This window comes from Gavia stellata, chromosome 15, assembly GCF_030936135.1.
Source record: "Gavia stellata isolate bGavSte3 chromosome 15, bGavSte3.hap2, whole genome shotgun sequence".
Lineage (NCBI taxonomy): Eukaryota > Metazoa > Chordata > Aves > Gaviiformes > Gaviidae > Gavia > Gavia stellata.
The window spans coordinates 21,025,236-21,045,330 of record NC_082608.1 but is presented as its reverse complement, the minus strand read 5'-3'; the positions used below and the strand labels follow the sequence as shown (position 1 = coordinate 21,045,330).

The following is a 20,095-nucleotide window of genomic DNA, read 5'->3' as shown; positions in this document are numbered from 1 at the left end:
ATCCATCCTGCTTTTGCTGCTGTCGCAGCAAGGACACCTTCCACCACCCCTGTCCAAACCAAACGCATTCGGTTTATTATTTGAAAGGCATACTGCAAGGGAGGCTGCAGGCCCGACATCTGGCTTCGTTTTATTTTTTTTTTGCCTTTTCCCAAAGTCCACGTGATAATTTTCTACATGCTTCAAAGCTGGGGTTTGTTTGTTTTTTCAAACCCAAGAGCTCCAATTCCAGCATCTGCGAGAAACCTTACAGGAAATAACCCGTGTGCACAAAAGTAGTTGAGCGAATGTGCAAAAGCAATATTTATCTTTCCCTTCCGTATAACGGCGCAGACAGCACAGAACGCTATTGCTCCTGTCACTCACTGCATCCCAGCGGAAAAGGAGACGGGGGGGAGTTTGGGGTGGAGCTGCAGGATCAAAAGACTTCACTGAGGCTGAGTGGAGAAGGGGAATGGGAGAGGTGGATGTCGGGCAGGTCAGAATGGGCAGTTTTACCAGGCAATGGGGAGCCAGGTTTTGGAAGAGGGCAGCTAGGAAGGGCGTGTGGGGAGAGGCAGGGGATGATCAGCAGCGGAAGCTTTGTGGGAGGTGGGATAGAGCAGAGGAAATGCGAGGAGGTAGGGCTGAAGACCACAAAAGGAGCCAACAGGTCCATGGTGAAAGTCCACACAGGTCCTACTCAAAACAACACAGAGTTGGTCTGTCAGGTTTTATGTACATCAATACACAGAAGTATGCTTTCTCTCAGCATATTGTCCCGGGGACAGCATTCAATCCCAAAAGGGAGGAGAGCTGGCTTTGGGTGGAACCCATGTGAGGGAAGGATGCCCATCACAGCTAACTCACACCCAGTGAGACCGAGACAGCGGCAGGTTCATCTATGGCTTTACAAGTCATTTTGGGAGAAAACTTAGAATTTCCAGGTTTAATTTCTGGCAGAAGTGCTAAGATTTAAGCCACATTTAGGAGGTCTAAAAATGCCACACACGCAAAAACTTCTGCCCATTTAACGGCAAGTGTTGAACAGCCTCCTGAAGGAACTGGAGAACTTTTAAAAGGTGATAGACAAAAGCTCTGAAAAGGTCCCTGTGGAGGAGTCCTGTGGGCTGGGAGCATTGGACGTGAGAAAGATCTGGGTAACTCAACTGGCCTTTTAACCAGCAGCCTCCTAAACAAAGCTTCCCCTCTCGTTTCAGTGGTAGAGGTTCTCATCTCGTGTTGACTCTGTGGGTGGATAAAAAAGTGAAATAGCTCCTTTCACACAGGACTCGGCTACCCACCTCACACTGAATTATTTCAGTTAATTTTTATATGTTTTTGGACATTCCATGTTGCATTGAGTCAAAGTCACACGGAGAAGAAATTATCTTGGTGAATTTGGCTATGTTTGCTCTGACATGCTGTTTAAAGGAAAAGAAACACTTCAGCCAGGCTCCTTGGTTAAAGAGGATTGAGGAAATCCAAGTACAAGAATTCAGACCCTCAAGATAGCAGGTGAGAACTAAAGTAGATGCATCCAGTGTTGAAGAAATGGACCCTCTCTCCTCTCCTGACTGAGACATTCAGTTACAGCCTCTGCATGTTCTGAAAATACAAAAAGAGGAAAATAACTGCACTCTCAGTTATTGTTTACTGGTTACTCCGACAAGAAATCTTCTCCAGCTGCTCGTCTCAAACATGCACAAGGAGAATTTACAGGAAGAGAGAAGATGCAGGAAATAGGATGATCTGGGGATGAAACAAGGAGCCAGTTTTGGTGTCCAGAGGGCTGTGCTCTTAGGGGGAACATGGTTGTACAGGCACCCCCGAACGACCTTCACTCACAACCCGCTGTCTTGAGCAAGTAGTAACATGAGCTCTTACAAAGTTGATTTATCTTGCTGAGGCGGTTCCTTGCTTTGCTCGCTGGCTAGCCAGGAATTCTTGGTGGCTTGCGACAGAATTATATGTCATTCTCCCTTCAGTTTCCTCAGGCTTCACCCAAAACCACTTCTAATCAGAGAAAAGGCTCCAAGTTCATATACTACACTTCAGATTAGAGTTTGTCTTACTGTCTGGCATTGAAGACAAACAATCTCTGCTCTGGCTGTTAACCACAGACTCACTCTTTAGCAGCAAAATTCACATTCAAACTTTCATTTGTCTCAGGCTTAGACCCAGTTCCCAAGCAGAAAAGTTTAAACCTTCACCTTGCTACAGACCAGGCAGTCAGCAGATACCTGACTTCGAGCACAGCGTAGTGCTTTCGGGATGGATTAACGCTGGGATAAAGACACCAATGTAAGCAGAAAGGCCACCAAAGAACTTGGCGCCCTCATGCCTACTGCCTGGCCCGTGCTGCAATTCAATGCAAACCTTTCCTAAGGGACTGAGAGCCCTTCCTCTGTTTTCTGTGTATCCCTTCCTCCGATGGACAATACTGGGCATGGCAGGAAAAGGAAGCACATATGGTTTGCACTTGATGACGGATCGCTTCAAGGAAAGGACACAGAGAGGCTGTGGGATTTTCAAGGACCCTCTCAGCAGGAGTCTGCAATACAGAAGGAGAGTTGTGTAGCTTTACAATATATGACATTATGCAACCCCAGTGAGTGTCCTGTGACTGCTTACTCTTGCATTTCAGTAGGACTCTAATAAATGCAGTTGATAGTCTACAATATTCCACAGGGAAATAAAAAAGGATAAACTACCAGCATTTGGAATTTTTGTGGTGCAGCAGTTCGTCTTAGGAAGGTGTATAATGAGATTTCCAATAAACCGTCACCCAAAGGAGTAAGCCTTTTTCTCTTATACGATACCAACACAAGTGTTCACACAACTCACGTGTCAGAAAGCAGCCCGCGTTTGGGCATCGTGTACATCCCATAAAGATCAACTCAAGACAAAATGCAATTGTGCTTATAAGAACATCAACGTTAGCTCTTTCGTTTATCTGCGGTGCAGCAATATTGCACTTGCTAAAATAAAAGACACGGTCCATCTTCCAAGAAGATTACAATCATATAAAAATCAAGTCTGGAATCATCCTTTGCCTGCCTGGGGCTGCATTTAAAAATATTATTCCTGGCCTGCTCCGCTTAAAGATCTCCACCCGTATCATTTATCTAGCTGATGCACAGTCTGGCTACTGGGCTACAACAGACATAAAGCCGAGTCCCCTGGAAAAACGTTATGAAAAAAAGAAATTATGTGTCTGCCTCTCGGTTGCTGGATGCCATCCGTGCAATCTGTAGGCAAATCTGAAGACGATAAAGCTGCTTCAAAATGTGCATTGCTACATTGCTGTCAGCCAGAATCCTGGTTTAGAAGGGAGAGTGGGAACGTGGAGGGGGGGAAGTTACCATTTTAAGAGGCCTTTAGTGTCTCTTTTGTTTCCACACTGTATTTAAAGACAATCTGAAGTCAACTGCCAAACTGGCAATTTGGTGAGGCTGCTCAGGAAAACGCTGGCAGCAAACGCTTTATCGGGAATTTGGCATCACGCACCCCTCTGCTCCATCCTTGAGGATCTTTGCCATCCTAAAGAAAGAGCTAAGGGAAGAGGGCATCAGAGCCATTCCCTCCTCTACTCCGAAAGGCTCCTTGTGGTTGAAATTAGGATGCTTTTGACAGAAAAGTCAGGGAAAAGGCGTGCACCACACTGGAGGCAGCAAAGAGTATGGGTACTGCTCCTCGAATCAGTCGACAGGCTGCGAACGCGCCTGCCACGAAGGAGAGAATGAAGGTGGCCAAGCGTGACCTGAAGGCAGCCGGGAGAGCGCCCTGAGGTGCCTCCCCAGGCTGGCGCTGGCCAGGCCGCAGGGACAACCCCTGCCCTGAGGGGAGGGGACAGGAGCCCCAGGCCCAGCTCAGGCACCACAGCTCCTCTGCGGGGTCAGCCTGGAGCAGGGCAAGGCACAGCTCTGCCCTGAGGGGGGTCGCTGCCTCAGGCCCGGCCCTCACAGGCAGCGCCGAGACCACCCAACAGTGACCCGCCCGCCCCATCGCCTCAGGGCAGCCCCGCGCCCGCCGCCGCCCCCCAGCTCCAACCGGCGGCCGCGCACACAAAAGGCGGTTGTTCCCGCCCCTCTCCTATTTAAGCGTCCTTTCGACCAATCAGCGCCAGGGGAGGGGATTAGAGGGGGCTAAAAGCTGGCGATTGACCAGCCCCCTAGACCCCGCTCCTGTGCGCGAGGAAGGGGGTGGGGGGGGAGCGTGCTGGCAGCCAATCCCCAGGTGCGAGTAGACGGCTCGGCCAATCGGCAGGGCGGTGGGTGGGGCCCGCCGCGGGGTCAGGCCGGGAGTGAAGGCGCTCCATCGCTCCTTCCTCTCTCTCTTTCTCGCTCCCCCCGCTCCGCTCCCGGCTGGGACTTCTCACCGCGGGATCCCTCCGCCGCGGACCCGTCCCCCTCCGCCTGCTCGCTGCCTTCCAGCGAGGGATTATTTCCCGCGGTTGTGGCGGCGGCGGCGGGGCGGCTCCGGCGGCGGCGGCGGGGCCCAGCGCGGCGGGACGGGCTTGCGCGGAGGATGGACGCAGCCGGCGCCCGGCTGAGAGAAGGAGCCGCCCCGTAAGGGAGGACGCGGGAGCGCAGAGGCCTGCTCGGGGCCGCCGGGCCCTGCCGGGCGGGGACCCCGAGGCCAGGCCGCGCCTCGGCGCTCGGGCCTGTTCCCCCGGCGCCGCCGGCGGCCACCCTCGGGGGGGCCCGGCCCGGCCCTGCCCGCCGCCGGGGGCTGCCCCCCGCGCTCCTCGCCGCCGGGCCCCCTCGCCCCCCGGGGGGCGGGTTTGCCGGGGGGGCGGGAGCGCGGAGGGGGCCGCTTGGGGGGCGTCGGGGCGCCGGCCTTGCGGGCCCCCCTCGGGGCGCTGCCGCCCGCTCTCGCCGCCGCTGCCCCCGCCAGGCTGTGCTCCCTCCGGGCCGGGGGTAGGCGAAGCACCATGGTGGAGAAGCGGTGCCCGCGGCTGCAGCGGGACGGCGTGTACCGCTGGTTCTCCGAGCTGCCCTCCCCGCAGCGCGTGGAGTTCCTCTGCGGCCTCCTGGACCTCTGCATCCCGCTGGAGCTGCGCTTCCTGGGCGCCTGCCTGGAGGACCTGGCCCGCAAGGACTACCACTCCCTGCGCGACTCCGAAATCAAGGCCAACAACCCCGCCGACCTGGGGAGCCTCACCAACCTGACGGACGAGGTCGTACGCAGCAAACTTTTGGTCTCTCTCGCCCTGCTGGGCTCTGCCCACCGAGAGGCGGCCGGGGTCCTCTTCCGTACCCTCACCCACATCGATTCGGTCATCAACAACTACGGGCTACAACTCAATGAGGGCCGCACAGGGGATGAGTTCCTGTTGCTCTTCACGATGGCATCCAACCACCCTGCTTTCAGCTTCCACCAGAAACAGGTGCTGAGGCAAGAGCTCACCCAGATCCAGAATATCATGGCCAGCACCAGCAAGAATCCCAGCACCTCTACCCTCAACACCATGGCAACCTATCCTGGCTGCCATAAGGTGGGTGTCCTGCTTTTCCACACCGTAATGGCACTGCTGCAGGGCGCTGGGCTGTGTCTTCAACGATGATTTTAAACCTTTCTTTTAGGACGGGCATTCTGGTGATAAATGGCAGCCTAAGCGACTGGCAGAGATCACTTGCTTGGTTGATGATGGGGGTGGTCAGCTGAGGGTGCAAAGAGGGGAATGCATGGAGTTTTTACGGGCTTGTGACGTTTAAATGGGACGGGGTTCACAAGCTTATCAAACGGGCAGCAGAATAAACCTTAACTGATTGTTTCTGGTGATATATCTGCTGAGGGGACAGTCCTGCTGGCTGCATGGAAGACCAGTGATTTAGTAGGGGAAACAAGCATGTAATATCTCTAGATTCGGGAGCAAACATCTGTTTAAAAGTTTCCCTGGAAGAAGCTGGAAGGGAGGATCGGCTTTGGGAGTAGCTGTCCAGTGGCAAAGGCGTCTTGGTGAGCCTGGGTTTTGTTTAGACGAATGTGATGGCACACATTTTGAGTTTCTGATACTAAACTTAAAGAAATGTTGTGGCTGCCTGTCACCCTGAGCTCTTGGGTATTGATCCTGGTGTCAGTGGTTCACCGTCATTAACTTGCTGTTTGTTCATTCAATTGCCAGCAATTAAGCTAGACAGTAACATTTTAAGACGTGCTGTTAGTAATTAGATATGTTACTGACTGCTCTTAACCTGCTACAAATTAGGGAGTCAAACTGGCTTCTTGACTGAATTTAACCTGCTTTAAAGTTCAAACTAAGTACCAGCTAAGTGGGTGCATGTGATCAGTTAACAGGCTGCAGCTTTTGAGGATGTAGGACTCAGCAACTAACTACGTTACCCTTCTGTTGGGGAAGATGGTGTGTGCCTAAAGGCTGTGAAAAACCCTATATAAGAGTAGTATCCTAAATAAAGCTGTTTCTGAGGACTCAGTACAGATTCCATTAAGTTGAGCGCTGAATTTTAGACTGAGACAGAAATGTATGCTCGGTCTTCTCCTGAATACAAATTTCCTTCCAATTTCATGTTTCTTCGAATACCCCTGCTTTAATTCTAAAATTTAGATGAGTATTATTAAACTTCATATGTCTCTTAATCTTCCCTTCCTATGTCTTTAAACAGTGCTTGGTTCTGACATTTTCTTTTAAGGGGAAAGAACAGGGTATGGGAATGCCTTTTTATTCAGTTTAAACCTCTGCGTGAATAAAATATAGATGGAAAGAATACTTCACAAGAATGTAGAAGGGTATAATTAAAACCAGAGAAAGCTTCCTTTCAGATGCTTAACTGCTTGCAACTTCCCTTATTCAAAGATGCATGGACCCTAGGTTTGAAAGGAAAGACTGTAAATCATAGACAAGTTTTCCCAAGCTAAGATGAGCAAAAAAGATAAAATTATGCAGGCAGGAGTATTTTTTAGAGTATGCTTTCAAAGCTTCACAAACAGTGCACGATTTACGTAGCTGAAAAACTCCGGCACTATTTATGTCAATCTAAGATGGACGGAGAATCATTCCTACCGTTTTTTGTGCCAGCAATAAGGCATACAGGACAGTCATTTGATTATCCTTTTTTCTTCTGAACTCATTGAAGGGTTGTGTCTTTAAAAATACTTTTTTTTTGAGAAATTTTTGAGAAAATTGAGAATTTTTTTGAGAAATTGGCATTGAAGAATACTCTCAACAGAATAGTTGAGAGGGAGCAAAAAAAGGTGACTGCTTTTGCAGTCTCTGGAATATGCATTTTGTTTGAACAGATGCAGATGTCCTTTTTTAAGATTGTTAAATTTTTTCAATGTTGATAGCTGGGTAATTTTGCTACTTTTAGAGTAAGCAGTTGGCTTGAAACAGGAGTTGGATGAAGCAAGTGGAAAAAACAATGTCTTTCTCCATTCAGCCCTGTTTAAATATGCACAAATAAATTCCAACAGTGTGGACTTAGATCTTGTGATGTTACCAAGTTATGTTGTGACAATGCTTGTGTTGTAACATCACCTAGAAAAAAAACAATGCAGATGTCAAGAGAAAGTGAGCTGCACTGGGCTGCTGCCTGCCAAGAGCCCTGCGCGCTTCGTCCTCTCCAGAATTGGAGGAGAATTTCTTCCCCGGTGCCAGCGCCTTCTCATCGCTCTTGTTGCTTTACTACAGCTTGAGCTACGCTCAGCTGGTGCTTGAAGTCAGCACTGTGTCTTAAATTGTATGAATGCTGCTCCTAAATTCTCAAGCACAAACCTCTTGGAGCTCATCCTTAGGAAACGAGCTGGAGAAGTGGTCACCATTTGAGGCCCCGAGAAACTTTTGGAAGCTGGAATGGAGTGGATGTGGCATGCAAATAGGGAGCTCTTTGTGAACAGGGCTAGTTATCCTTCAGCCGTTTCCCCTGTGCGGGAACAGGGACTAACACTTGTGTGACTACCTGTTTTTCTGTATCGCTAGAGCTCGGTTACAATCCCTGATGATTTACATTTAACTTGTTTATTCAGGGAGATGCAACAAAAAAGTTGAACAGCACTCTTTGCTCTCTTTGCAGAAACAAATGGAAACGTGCTGCTTCTGCTTAGTCAGTCCTATTAAAATATGACCCAAGTTGATATTAGCTACAGCTTTTTTCCAGGGGATTGCAGCTTGCGATCCTCTTTCCATCTCCTCTCTTTTGCATCTTGCAGAAAAACCTCTCAAAAAGACATTGTGTATAATAGTGAAGAGCTGAACAGTTGATACTGTAAACATTTCATGATTCTTCAAGTTGCTTTGGAGTAGGTGAGTGCATTTAAAGTTGGTTAGTGGTACAAACGACTGCTTTTTGCTGTAGTCTTTTACTATCTGCTGCAGTTGCTGATTACAAGGAGGCTCAAAGCAGCTGCCCATATGTTTTCCTTTAATTTGTGCTTTTTGAGATTATTCTTGGATTATATGAATCTTGGTTTCACAGGCGAAGGTGGCTGGGGCTGGCTTTAAGTAGGTCAGTAATTATTAGATTCATGGTTTCTACCTGATAGTACAAAACGAACACTGAGTTTCTTTGCCCTAAGTAGGCAGAACACTGCCCTCTCTACAGCAGACTATTGCTTTAGTCTCTGTTAAGATGACAATTTCTGCCCCTTGTCTTGCTCTGTATTTTCTTCAGGTTTTGAATGGTGCCAACGCTTGCAGGACTTGAGTTGTGGATTCTACAAACTTTCTGCTTGTAGGCATAAAACCTAAGGTGGCTGTATGGTTTTTAAAAATTAAAACACTGCAAATTGTCTCCAAATGAAGCCCAGGTGTGTGTCTAAAGAATCAAGTCTTTAAAAACTTTTCTTCCTGGGATTAACTGTAATGGGCTTATTTTTAACTGGAGATGATGCAACTGAGTTTTCAGGCTGGTTTAGCACCTTAAGATGCATGTTCAGCTGCCTTTTTATACCTTTGCCACAAAGGAGAGAGAACGGTTTTCTGGCCAGCACTTAGACCCTAGCATCTGCAGGCTCATTTCTGTGCTGGTGCATAGTGCTCAGAGCTGCAAGCTGCTGCTCTCCTCATAGAGGAGGGGGAGCTGGAAGCATCAGGGCACATGAAAACCATAGCCAAATGTCTCCTGCTGTGCACGTACCCATCCAGGTGCTTTGACAGGCAAATTACCACTGCTGCATTTGTGACCCACAGAGAAGGGAGAAATGGCTCAAAACTGTCTCCCAACACCTTGAACCACTCATTCAGACTTTTATTGTGTGTGACTTGTAACAATGAACATCTTTTTTTAGCTATAGGTGAAAATTTTATGTTTTTACTCATTCTTGGTTGCTTTGGGGCTGTAGTGATGCTGTCTTTACAGAACCCCTTAGGCTTACGTCTTGTAGATCATGACGTAGCAGGACATATTTGGATACCGGCACTCATCTGGACATAATAATACGAATCTCTGCATGGGCTAACTTTTTCTCTCAAGAAGTCTACATGCATTAGTAACACTGAGGATGTAACTTCCAGAACTAGAGGAGAAGTTATTCATGAATCTGTCACCTTCTTTTTCTTGGAGTTGTTTCATCTACTCATTGAGATCATTCTGTAAAACCAGGGAAATAAGATAATGCTTTGGCTGCTTAGTGCCTGCTCTGCTAGCTGACTGACAAGAGCTTTTCAGTGCAGCTAGTGTGATGATCTGGTTGTGGCTTCAGCTGCAGAACCAGGGTCATAAATAGTAGGTCTGACTACAGTTTGTTTGCAGCTGAAAGGAAATAAGAGTCAGTGACACTTATTGTGGCTCTATGGTTTTTAAAAATTGAAACACTGCAAATTGTCTTCAAATGAAGCCCAGGCATGTATCTAAAGAATCAAGTCTTTAAAAACTTGATTTTTAAAGTGGCTGTTTCAGGTTGATATCTTGTGAATGGGAAGAAGGACTCTTGCCTAGTCAGCTTCCAAATACTGCACCAGTGGCTATTTCAAGTTTATGGCATAAGATGCTATTTTTCACCCATCCTAATTCCACGGGCTCATCTAAAACTTAGAAATAACTAAAGACTAGGTATTGGGAGCTGTGTAGAGCTGATGTCCTGAGGGGTCCATTTCAAATACCTTCACCTTTCTGCACTGTTTGCTGCAGGTGAAGTTACATACCATCTTCAGAAATACTCAGATTTTTATTTCATCTGTGGAATGATGAGTTGGAAAAAAACTATTATTTGGGTTGAAACTGAGTCCTTAAGTCCTCAGAGTAAGCAATCTAGCAGTTAAGTGATCTATGTCAGCTGCCTTTATGGCTTTTATGCTAGCTTTGTAGGGATAGAATAAATCAAGAAAAAACTAATTTTTTAGCTTCCTAACCCACTGAAGGTATTTCATAGTGTTAGTAGATTACCATGTTAATAGCAGTTGCTAGCTAGGATTAGATGTGTTTACTCACCGATATCAGTAGTTGCTATCTCGGGAATTATCTCATTTTTGAAAACACATGAAACTAATTTTGGGAGCTGTAGGGGCAAGTCTCATAGCTTCCAGCTGGTGACATGTGCCAATCTTTGTGTGTCCTTTTAGTATTCCGGGTACTTGAGGCAACACAGATTACACCCACCTCTTGATGTTCTGGTTAAGAAATGTGAGGCTTCCAGTTCTGGCTCGTTTCTTACTGAGATTCTCGTTTGAAAGTTTTTGTGACTCTGATAAAATGGTTCAGTCTCAAACCTGCAGTATTTTTAGAAATGAGCTTAACGTGTGAAGGGATCCTTGGAAGACAGCGCTCTCATGTAGTTACAGTATTAATTACCACCAAATTCACTTTGCCTAATCGTATGTTATGTGATGAACTTGAATTTAAGAACCTAAATTAGTTTGCTTGGGAAATGGACTGTACATCCAAACATCAGGGACAGAGCAGCCAAAAAACTTGTGTTGAGCTAATGATGATGATGTTTTTTCCGTGAACTGTTTTCCCATTTTTTGCGCAGGCTGAATGAAGTTTTTGTTTTAAGAGTGCGTTCCACTTCACTTTTTTGAAATTACTCTTTTTTTTCTACAAATTACCTTGTAACTGTTAGTTGTCAGTTAAGCACCATTGAAGTAGGCCTCATCTCTTCTGAAATAAAAATGCCTATTGTCAGGTGTTGGACATTTTGAACTGTACCAGACTTCAAACTGTTTTAATTGAATCGGTGTACAAGCTGTATGCAGATCCTGCTTGGAAAAGCAGAGCCGGCAGTAGTTAACCACACCTAACAAGCATTCCTGTGTCTAACTTCAAAGGTACTGAACAGCATCCTTGTTTGGGAGTATTTAACCATTTGGTTTAGCTTTTTTAACGTTTGAATTGCTAAAACTGAGATGCTGTCATCTTTGAGCTGGATATTGGGTACAGCACTGCCTCTTTCTAGCAGGGTAGAGCTCTGATTCTTCTATGGACTTCTCAGTGCTGCGGTACCTGTGATACTTCTCTTAAGTGTGCCTTGGTGAAGGGATGTTTATAGTCATCCTCTGTATTCAAATACTGCAGCATCTATTTTACTACTTGCTCTTGAGTGCCTTTTCTGCTAAAAAAAGGCAAATAAAGGAATGTTATTCCCAAGAATATAGAGAAGACTTTCTGTGAATACACAGCATCTTATTATAGAAATGCTAGATCTAATTCGTCTGTAGAAATGAGAACCATTGTCATGCTTAAAGTAGAATTTGACTTTACTCTTTGGCAAAAGAATTGAAGCAAGCTGAATTGAAGTTTCTCCCTATTTAGATTTGAAATGGGTATTAAATCTAGCAAAGAGATGTTGATATGGTCCAGATCTGTATTTCTTTGCATGGGTTTTGTAATGATCAAACATCTAAATTCCTTGTTCTTGCCTCATGCCAAAATAGAATTTTTCCTTTGGTCCCATTGGTATGATTATCCAATAATAAGCATTGGAAGGGGTGAACTTTTTAACAGGTGTTCTGGCCAGAGTAGGGTTTCGGGGTTTTTGTAAATAGCTGAAGTGATCCAGAAATAATAAGATCAATTACTTAAGAGAAAGCTCTTAATTTTAATTAAAGACCTGCCAAGTCATGGTGATAAATAGTGAAAGTGAACACTTCTCATGCATATTATGAATTCTTTTCCAGTGTTGTCTTTTTTCCACACAAGTTTTATTACACACAAGTTACTACTTAAGTGGATATTGAGGAGGGGAAGGAGGGAGAAATACAATTCAGTGAATTTCTGACCTGTCAGATAACCTCTGCCAAACTTGTTAACATGTGAATTGTTGCAGAAGAGACTGCAGTGGCAGTGAACCATTCTACCAGGGAAAGGCTCATGGTATCATTGCTTGGATTATACTTCAGCAGATTTTAGAATTGCTTCTTGGACAATCCTTTTACCTCCCTAATGTATGTACTGGCCCCGTGGGGGCAATTTCTCACCCATATGCTGGGTTTGTAAAATCCCGATCTGACTTCTTTTTGTTTTTGAAGGAAAAATAAAATACTCGTCATCTGTCTTTTTTGGAATATGCCTGATGTACCAAAAGTCTAGAAAGTGCCTTGAATTAACACAGTGTGAGTGAACTGGTTGCACTTGCAGCTTGTCCAGTAAGCTATAGTAAATCGTGGAAGATCAGGTAGATGAAACAGGCTGTTTTGTAGCTTATTTGTATTAATGCTTGTGTCTTTCTGTTGCCTTTTATAGAGAGTTTTTCCCTTTAGAGTTCAAACTTCAACTCAGTGTTATCTTTTCAGCAGGAAATCCCACATATTCTGCTTGTTTGGCAAGCTTATATGGTTAACTGTTGGAGACTGTGTACTGGTGGCAGAAAACATTGCGTTAGCTAATATTAAAGAATTCTGAAACTTCTTTGCAGAGTGCAGCTTCACTTGTTTAGCTTACGGGGTGAGTGCACATCTTTGTACAAACTGGAGTTGCCAGGTGTTTTCAAATGCTTCTTTTGATTGTCCGTCTGGAATGGCAAACGTGCGGTGCAGTGTGATTAAAGTCCGGTTACTGTATGGTAGATTTATGTTCCTAGCATTAACAAAGTATTCACAATTCTTTGAGTAAAGGATTTTTAGTGGAAATTACTTATTCTGTAAAATACAACCCAGACTTTTTCGGTCCATCTGCTCTACTGAATTTATAATGGAGCCTTGTAGCAGGTGTGATTGTCCCATAGCATTCAAGTACTGCACGCCTCATTTCATTCCAGTAATAGTCTCACAGAACAAAAGCGTCTGATCTATTATCCCATTTCACTGTGAATTGCCTCTTCACCCTTTGTGTTTAAAGACGGATACCTTTTTACTAACCTCCTATTAGAATAGGTGTGGGACCTTTTGTAGCTGTTGAGAAACATGGACACACCTGACTTGACTGCACCTGGTCTTACATCTTTTTTTGGTAGACCCTGGCAGTTGGAACTGCATGAATTTCTAGCACAAACCAAACGCTTTTGGTTGCGCTCACTTCCCAGTCCAACAATGCAACTAAACACATGTAAATTTAAGTGCAGAGCGGTGTTGAGAACTTCACTAGGTATGTGAAAAGTTGGGTGTGTTTGCCAGTGTTCCTTAAACATCCTTGTGGAAGAGCCCAAATCTTCAAAAGACTGTAGTTTTTAACTTTGTTCTTCTAGTGGGAGAGCAGTCAGGTATTTGCATGTATAAGTAAATGCAGAACTGGTGCCTGGGGCTATGGTTTCACAAGCAGCTGGGCAGACTAATGGCTTCTTGCTACTAAGAGGAAGACGTTTGCTCAGCCTTGCTCCTCCTGGTTTTGTAGTCTCAGTAGATTTGAGTTCCAGGTCCTTGCATTGGTTGCTCTTGCTTCTGGCTCAGCCTTAGCCTACTGAAAAATCTCCTGCATCGGCAGACTGACACCTGAGTGTCAGCAATGCATATTTTTTTGAATTATTTGGGTACCTGTGTTGGGAAATCACAGCTTATCTGCCTAAGCATGCAAGGGCTGTCTCCTTGCCATCAAGCTTCTGCTGGTGCGTTTTTGCAAACAGGATTGCACTGTGTTAAAGACCTTGGTGTTAACCTCAAAATAAGCTGCTGTTAATGCTCACTAATATGAAACTGGCAGGAGTGAATGGAGTTGACTGGTTTTTTCTCCCCCCAGACTTCAGTACTCCAATTCCTGAGTGCACTCTTACACGTTATCTGCAGTAGCCTCATGGAGCTCAGTTTATGATTATGAAAAACCTTTTTTAATGGAGACGTCCAAAGCAAGTACTGGCAGAAGCATTTATCTGTGGGACTTTCCCGGTATATCACTGGCCACTTTTGGAAAACTGAACATCATGTGGAAAAAGTTCCTGTGTGATCAATGTGTTGTGTGGCTTTTAGCGGCAGCCCTAGTATCTCACTTGACTTGACTCATTGCTTTTGTACTTCGTTCACTTGTCCTGTGTAATGCATGACCTAAATTTCATACCTAACTAGGTATAGAAAACAGTATTTTATTGCCTCGGATCTTATATCATTGTTTCCTTAAATTATAAGTCGTGTTACACTTTAGGTAGTAAGCTATGTTGATTTGTTAGTATTGGCTCAGCTTCAAACTAAGTCAGCAAATACTTCGCTATTAAACCATGTATTTTCTGTGTTCTGTTTAGTTATTTTTAAAAGGAACATATAATTGCTGTTTCGGTAAAATTCTTACCACATTAAGTTTGACTTCTATCAGTCCTGTTAGTTTTATGGAAGACTTTGCTATATTAAATGTTAGGCATTGTCCCTGGAGAGCAAAGCTAACAGTTACTGAATCTGGCTTCACAGATTTACCATTTTCCACGTTGACTTCTGCCGTCTTAGTGGCAGAGCCACTTCAGGTACCAGCGGTGGGAAGAGAAACACCACCTGTTGAAGCAACTGCTCAACGGTGATTTTGTTGTGTGATATTTTATTTTTCTGTGTGGTTTTTTGAAGGATCACGGGTTTTGGAGAGCTTTCTAGAACTTTTTTCACTGTCCCAAGAAGATCTATGCCTGTTAGTACATCTCTGATGCTGAGAAGATGATCAGTGCGTGCTGCTGAAAAAAAAGTTATTGTTTGCTGGCAGGTGAAGAGGGAAAAATGGGATAATGGCTAAAATTCTAGCAGTGACTTCTGATACCTTGGCATGTTTGTCCTCAAGCCCCGAGTCAAAGCAATTGCTTCTCTTCCTGGTTACCCCATGGGGGTGGAGGGCTTCAGGGTGGCATTCTGTGGTCATTCTGTCCAGCACTTGTTGGGAAGGCTGCGCTTTTCCACAGCCGATACCAGTTTTAATACTGTCTTTATTACTATGGAGAATGAGGCACAGAAGAACTCAGGCTGAGCCTCAGCTAGTCATTAAGTAATGATGAATTTTCTTTGTTTTCTTCACTTATGGCTACTACTTTAACTTGAAATTCAAGAGGCAAGTTAGGTTTTAATCTGGAAAATCAAAATTTCATCGGTGAGCCGGGTGCTTTGCTCTGGAGGCAGTAGATGCAACATTGGAGTTGAGTAAAAATAGTTCAAGAATCTCTTCTGCACCCATTTGAGTGGTGCATCTTCTCGAGTCATTGAATAAGCCTACAGGCCTCTCATGTTAAAACAGTTAGTGAATAATCTAATGAAACTATGGATAGGTGCAACAGAGGGCTTTCCTTCTCCCTGGCCCTCTACAAAATGCTGTGCTAAGGAAAAGATTAGGTATAGTGAAGAGCATTTCTATTACTTGAACTCTCTGGGGTTGCTGTTGTATTTGATTAGTCTTCATGGACTGTTTCTGCTGATGTTCTCAAATAATTTAAGCTGAAAAATCCAAAGCCTTCTGTTCAGATGTCTGATGCTCTGCCCTCTGAGACCTTGAACAATTCATGAATTTTTCTGCATTTCTAAAATGTCACTCCTGTGGTTCATTATGATAGAGAGCCTGAACATTTCTGGTTTCTGTGATGCCAGCTTATCCACCTTCGCTGTGGACTGTTACTGCTTTAGCAAACAAGCCTTTAACAGTTCCTGAACAGCGGATGCTTACTCTTTTATGGTGTCTTGGCTTTCTTCAGATGTGTTACAGAGCCCAAGAGGTCCAAAGCGATTTGCTTACCACTTCTGAGAATCTGTATCCCACTGGAATGCCTTGTTCTTTATTCAGAATCTAGTGACTACTTACGAGTAGTTGTTTGTGCTGAGCCCAAACTAGGGATTGCAGTAGTGTTCAGATACGGTGAACGTTCCTCCCAGAATTTACCTGATGCTGAATTTCTGCAGTGGAATTTGGCCAAGTCCTTCCTGGGCATCTACTGTTAAGCTTTTGCCAGTGTTTCTCCCAACCCTCCCAGGACAGTGTCTTCTGCAGTTCATAGCTGATGGGTTATTGTTCCTCTGTGTTTTGCTTGGCTTCAAATTAAAAAAAAAAAAGGCTGTTACTATTTCGGAAATAAAATGTTGCTTTGCAAACCATTTTTCATTATTTTACTTCTCCTAAACAAATCCAAACCTTTGCAGTATTGGTATGTTTAAGTCAGTGGAAAAAATTATTTAAAATTTGGAATGAAAGCTTTAAGCAGTCAGATTCACTGGTTATAACACCATTCAGCTCACTAACAAAGTGTTCCATTTGGAACTAATCAGAGCTTTGTGATTTTTCTAGGCCAATTTGAAACTGCTTTGCTTTGATCTGCGACTGAATCAGATAGTATATGAGCTCAGTCAGTCAAGACATATGGGCTAAATTAATCTTTACCAAATATATAAAAATTAAATCTTTATGGAAAGAATTGGAGGTTATGTATAAACAAAATGCGCATTTTAAACTGCACGCGATGCTTATTGTAAGGATAGTGGAGAGAAGGAATACAAGATAGGAGCAATATATTGTAACAAACTGCTTGTTTAGGATTTTTCTGAAACCATGTGGCTATGTTCTTACTCAGTTTCCAGCACTGTAAGTGTTTATATTTGCTGATTGTTCTGAATATTTGGAACCTGGTTGTTTTGGGTAATGTAGTCTTGCCTGGATCTAATTTTCTAGCTTGCTTGATGACTCGGTTGCTCTTTTGACATCTCCCATTGCCGGGAGGACGCTGGTGTCACTGCTCGCTCCGCTGGAACATCCCCTCAGCAGCAATCCGCTGGAGTGAGAGTTTCAGAGCTCCAGGAGAGAGACGGTGTGAGAAGTTTTGGTAAAGACTGACATCGGCAAAGAGATTTAAACTATTCCCCACCCTCCCCCCCAAGCTTAAAGTTTAATGGCGAGTCTTTCTAACATGAAAGTTTGATACTAAGTTTTTGTTATTGGTGGAAAGCTGTGCTGAAGAAGCATGGAGTAAACTTTATTTTTTGATCATAAAGTGGACTAACAGTGCTGAAAAGGAAAGGAGGTACTTGTAATCCTGCTTTCTTCCGACACTCATCTGTCTTTCTGCATTTATTTCTTTGCACATACAAGCTTTTTTATGGATGTCGAGTTCGCCAAGTCTTTCACTTGTGCTACCGCCTTAAACTGCATACAAATCTATAAACATCAGTCTTAAAATGGAGCTTACAATAGGTAATTGTATAGAGTAGGGCTGTGCTATTTTTGACTTGCATTGTGTATTCCGATTGATGTCAATATGTAAGGCTAATGGTAGGGTGAGCAAAGTATTGTTTTAAGCGTTAATTGTCCTAACTCATGGCCCTGTCTCACGTAAACAGGGTCTGAGTGAGCCTTTTTCCTTACAGGGACCTGTAGTCGCTGATATTGGTTGCCATGAACAAAGGATAGCTTCTTTTGTTGTGTTGAGATGCACGTTTTCTCCTGTGATTTGTGAAAGGCTAAAATCCGTCTTACATTCTAATTACAGCTCTCCATACCAGGATTTCGGGTTGATTCAGAATGTGGCAATTGGAATTCAAGTAATGCCTTAGTTAGTATGAGTGCTTTTGTTAGTCCTAACTACCTCTTTAAAGCACTCTTTCCTCTTTAAGATACTTAAACCCTTGTGTTCAGTACTGCTAATGTTAACTGTTCATCCACTTCTGCTTCTCATTACCTAGAAAACAAGAGAGTAATTGCCTTGCTTATGAGGCAGGCGTTGAATGTTGTACTACAAGTAATAGATGTTTTTATGTGTTGCTGCGTAATTGTGAATGCTCTTGTGGACAGCAGCTGGAGTAGGCAGTGTTCAATTCTGCTTTTTCTAATGACTTATGTTGGTTTCTGTAGTTTTAAGTAATGGTGAAAATATGTTTTCTTATGCTAATGCAGTTTAGAGGGTACATACTAGGCCATGAAGTCTGTTTTGATGATGCAGCCTTCTGCTAGGGCATTTTTAGTGTGCAATTTTTCATTGGAATATGATCACGATAGCAGGCTTTTAAATGGCAAAGACAAGGAAATCATTTTTTTGCTAAATTGGAATTAATTCCTTGTAATCTGTGTGGAAATGCTTTGAAATGCCTTGAGTCTGCGTCCGTGTAGATAGGTGACATAACGTAAAAATGATATTTTCCAAGAGCCCTTTTTCCCCTAGTTTTCTCCTTGAAAAGTTAAGCGCGGTGTGGAGAGGTTGAGGGTCTTGCAATATCTCTACAGTTGACTGCTGTGTGACTATTGTTTAAAAAAGAATTATACTTTAAGTAGCTTTATAGATTAGCCAAGATAATCTAGATTTGTGAATAGCTGCCGACTAAAACAACTTCCCCAAACTGTTACTTGTGGAATATCAGTAGTAACACCCCTTGGTTTTAAAAGAAGCAAACATCTCCGAACTGCCTTCAAAGTGGCTCTGCTCGCTCTGGAGGAAGGTATGATGTCCCTCAGTTTATTTTACTGGATTTCTGTGGTTTTTTCTTTCCAGGTCACTCCAAGGTCCGAGACCCCCATCAACAGTGTCAGCAACAGTTTGGAAAATGTACTACATACATCAACACATTCCATCGAGGAGTCATTACCCAAGAGGCCTTCGGGGAAACACTCCAAAGGTGTGTCCTTTTCCGCATGCTTACTTCCAATGGAGGAATGAACTCGTATCTCTTGATAGCGATTAGCGTTATTTTAATTGTGATTGGAGACTGGGATTTTGCTTCTTTCCTTCTGGGTTGGGCTGAGCAAAGGAAGTCATAGAAGGGTTTTTGTAGGAGGTGTTAGCATATCAGTGAAAAATGGTCAGTGAGAGACAAGTATGCTTCTTCTGTTGGGAAATAAGCAAGAAAGTTCCTTACGAGTTGAAATGCTAGCTTAGCTCTCACGAAATATTATATTCTCAAAGAGTGAATATCTCTGACACTCCACCTCTCATCCTTCTAGTAGCAGGTTATTTCTTAGATGAAGCGTATGGCGATGAGTGTTGCTTTACTGGGGAGAAGAGAAGGCATTTAAAACAGCAGTTAGGCTTCCACTGCCACCTTTCTCTTGGTTCCCAAGAATGTGTAAGTGAGAAGCTGAGGGAAGAGTGGGGGATAGGAGAGAAAGCTTGCACCTCTTTCAGCAGACATGTGCACCCTGAATGTTCTTACAAAACAAATCTTTATTTTTCTAATGTTATATTGCATGCTGGCCTGGCTAAAAACTGGGCTTAGCAAATCTGAGACAATAAGGATGCATTCCATTTCCACACTCCAGGCAATGATTACAAATATTAAAATGTCTAGGTTAAAATGTGAGTAACAGTATTTTTGTTTAATGCCTACAAAAAGCACTGTTAAGTGAGGAAAGTCTTTGAACTGTGAGCTGTTATTTGTGTAGAACAGCTTTTGTAAACCCTTTGTGGTATTAATAAAAGTAGCTCTGTATGGCAGAACTAATGCAGGGGAAATACACCATCACTTTAGCAGCACTAGTATATTGCCTTCAAATGTCATTAAAAATATTGTCATATGCCATATAAATTATTTTTTTTATTTGGAACTGGGCTTCAGAGTTCTATTTCCTTCTCTGCCACTGGCTTGCTGCTTAACCTTGCAAATCTAGTTTATTACCACGTAAATGGTGATCAGGAATTTCAAAGCACATCTTCACTTAGAGAACTGATAGGGATTGGAAAGGGTTAAACGTACCAAGGAAATGCTCTTCGCTTGCCTCCACCAGACCTCCTTTTCTGTGACATACTCAACTATAATCCCAGTAGCTGTAAGTAGCAATAATTTTTTACAGCAGAATAGTGCTGTAAGTAGCTATTTCTCCAGCTGTAAAAGCTATCAGGATAGAAGAAA

The 20,095-nt window shown here is 43.9% G+C and overlaps 1 protein-coding gene across 1 annotated transcript in view; it reads left to right on the top strand.

The window, feature by feature from the left end:
- Nucleotides 1-4,915: 4,915 nt before the first annotated feature.
- The window catches only part of ZCCHC14 (zinc finger CCHC-type containing 14), a 51,027-nt gene continuing 35,847 nt past the window's right edge, over nucleotides 4,916-20,095 (top strand). Inside the window, exons 1-2 of the mRNA XM_059824880.1 lie at nucleotides 4,916-5,479; nucleotides 18,742-18,865. Of these exons, the coding sequence (XP_059680863.1) occupies nucleotides 4,916-5,479; nucleotides 18,742-18,865 (688 nt within the window). The remainder of the gene's footprint in view (nucleotides 5,480-18,741; nucleotides 18,866-20,095) is intronic.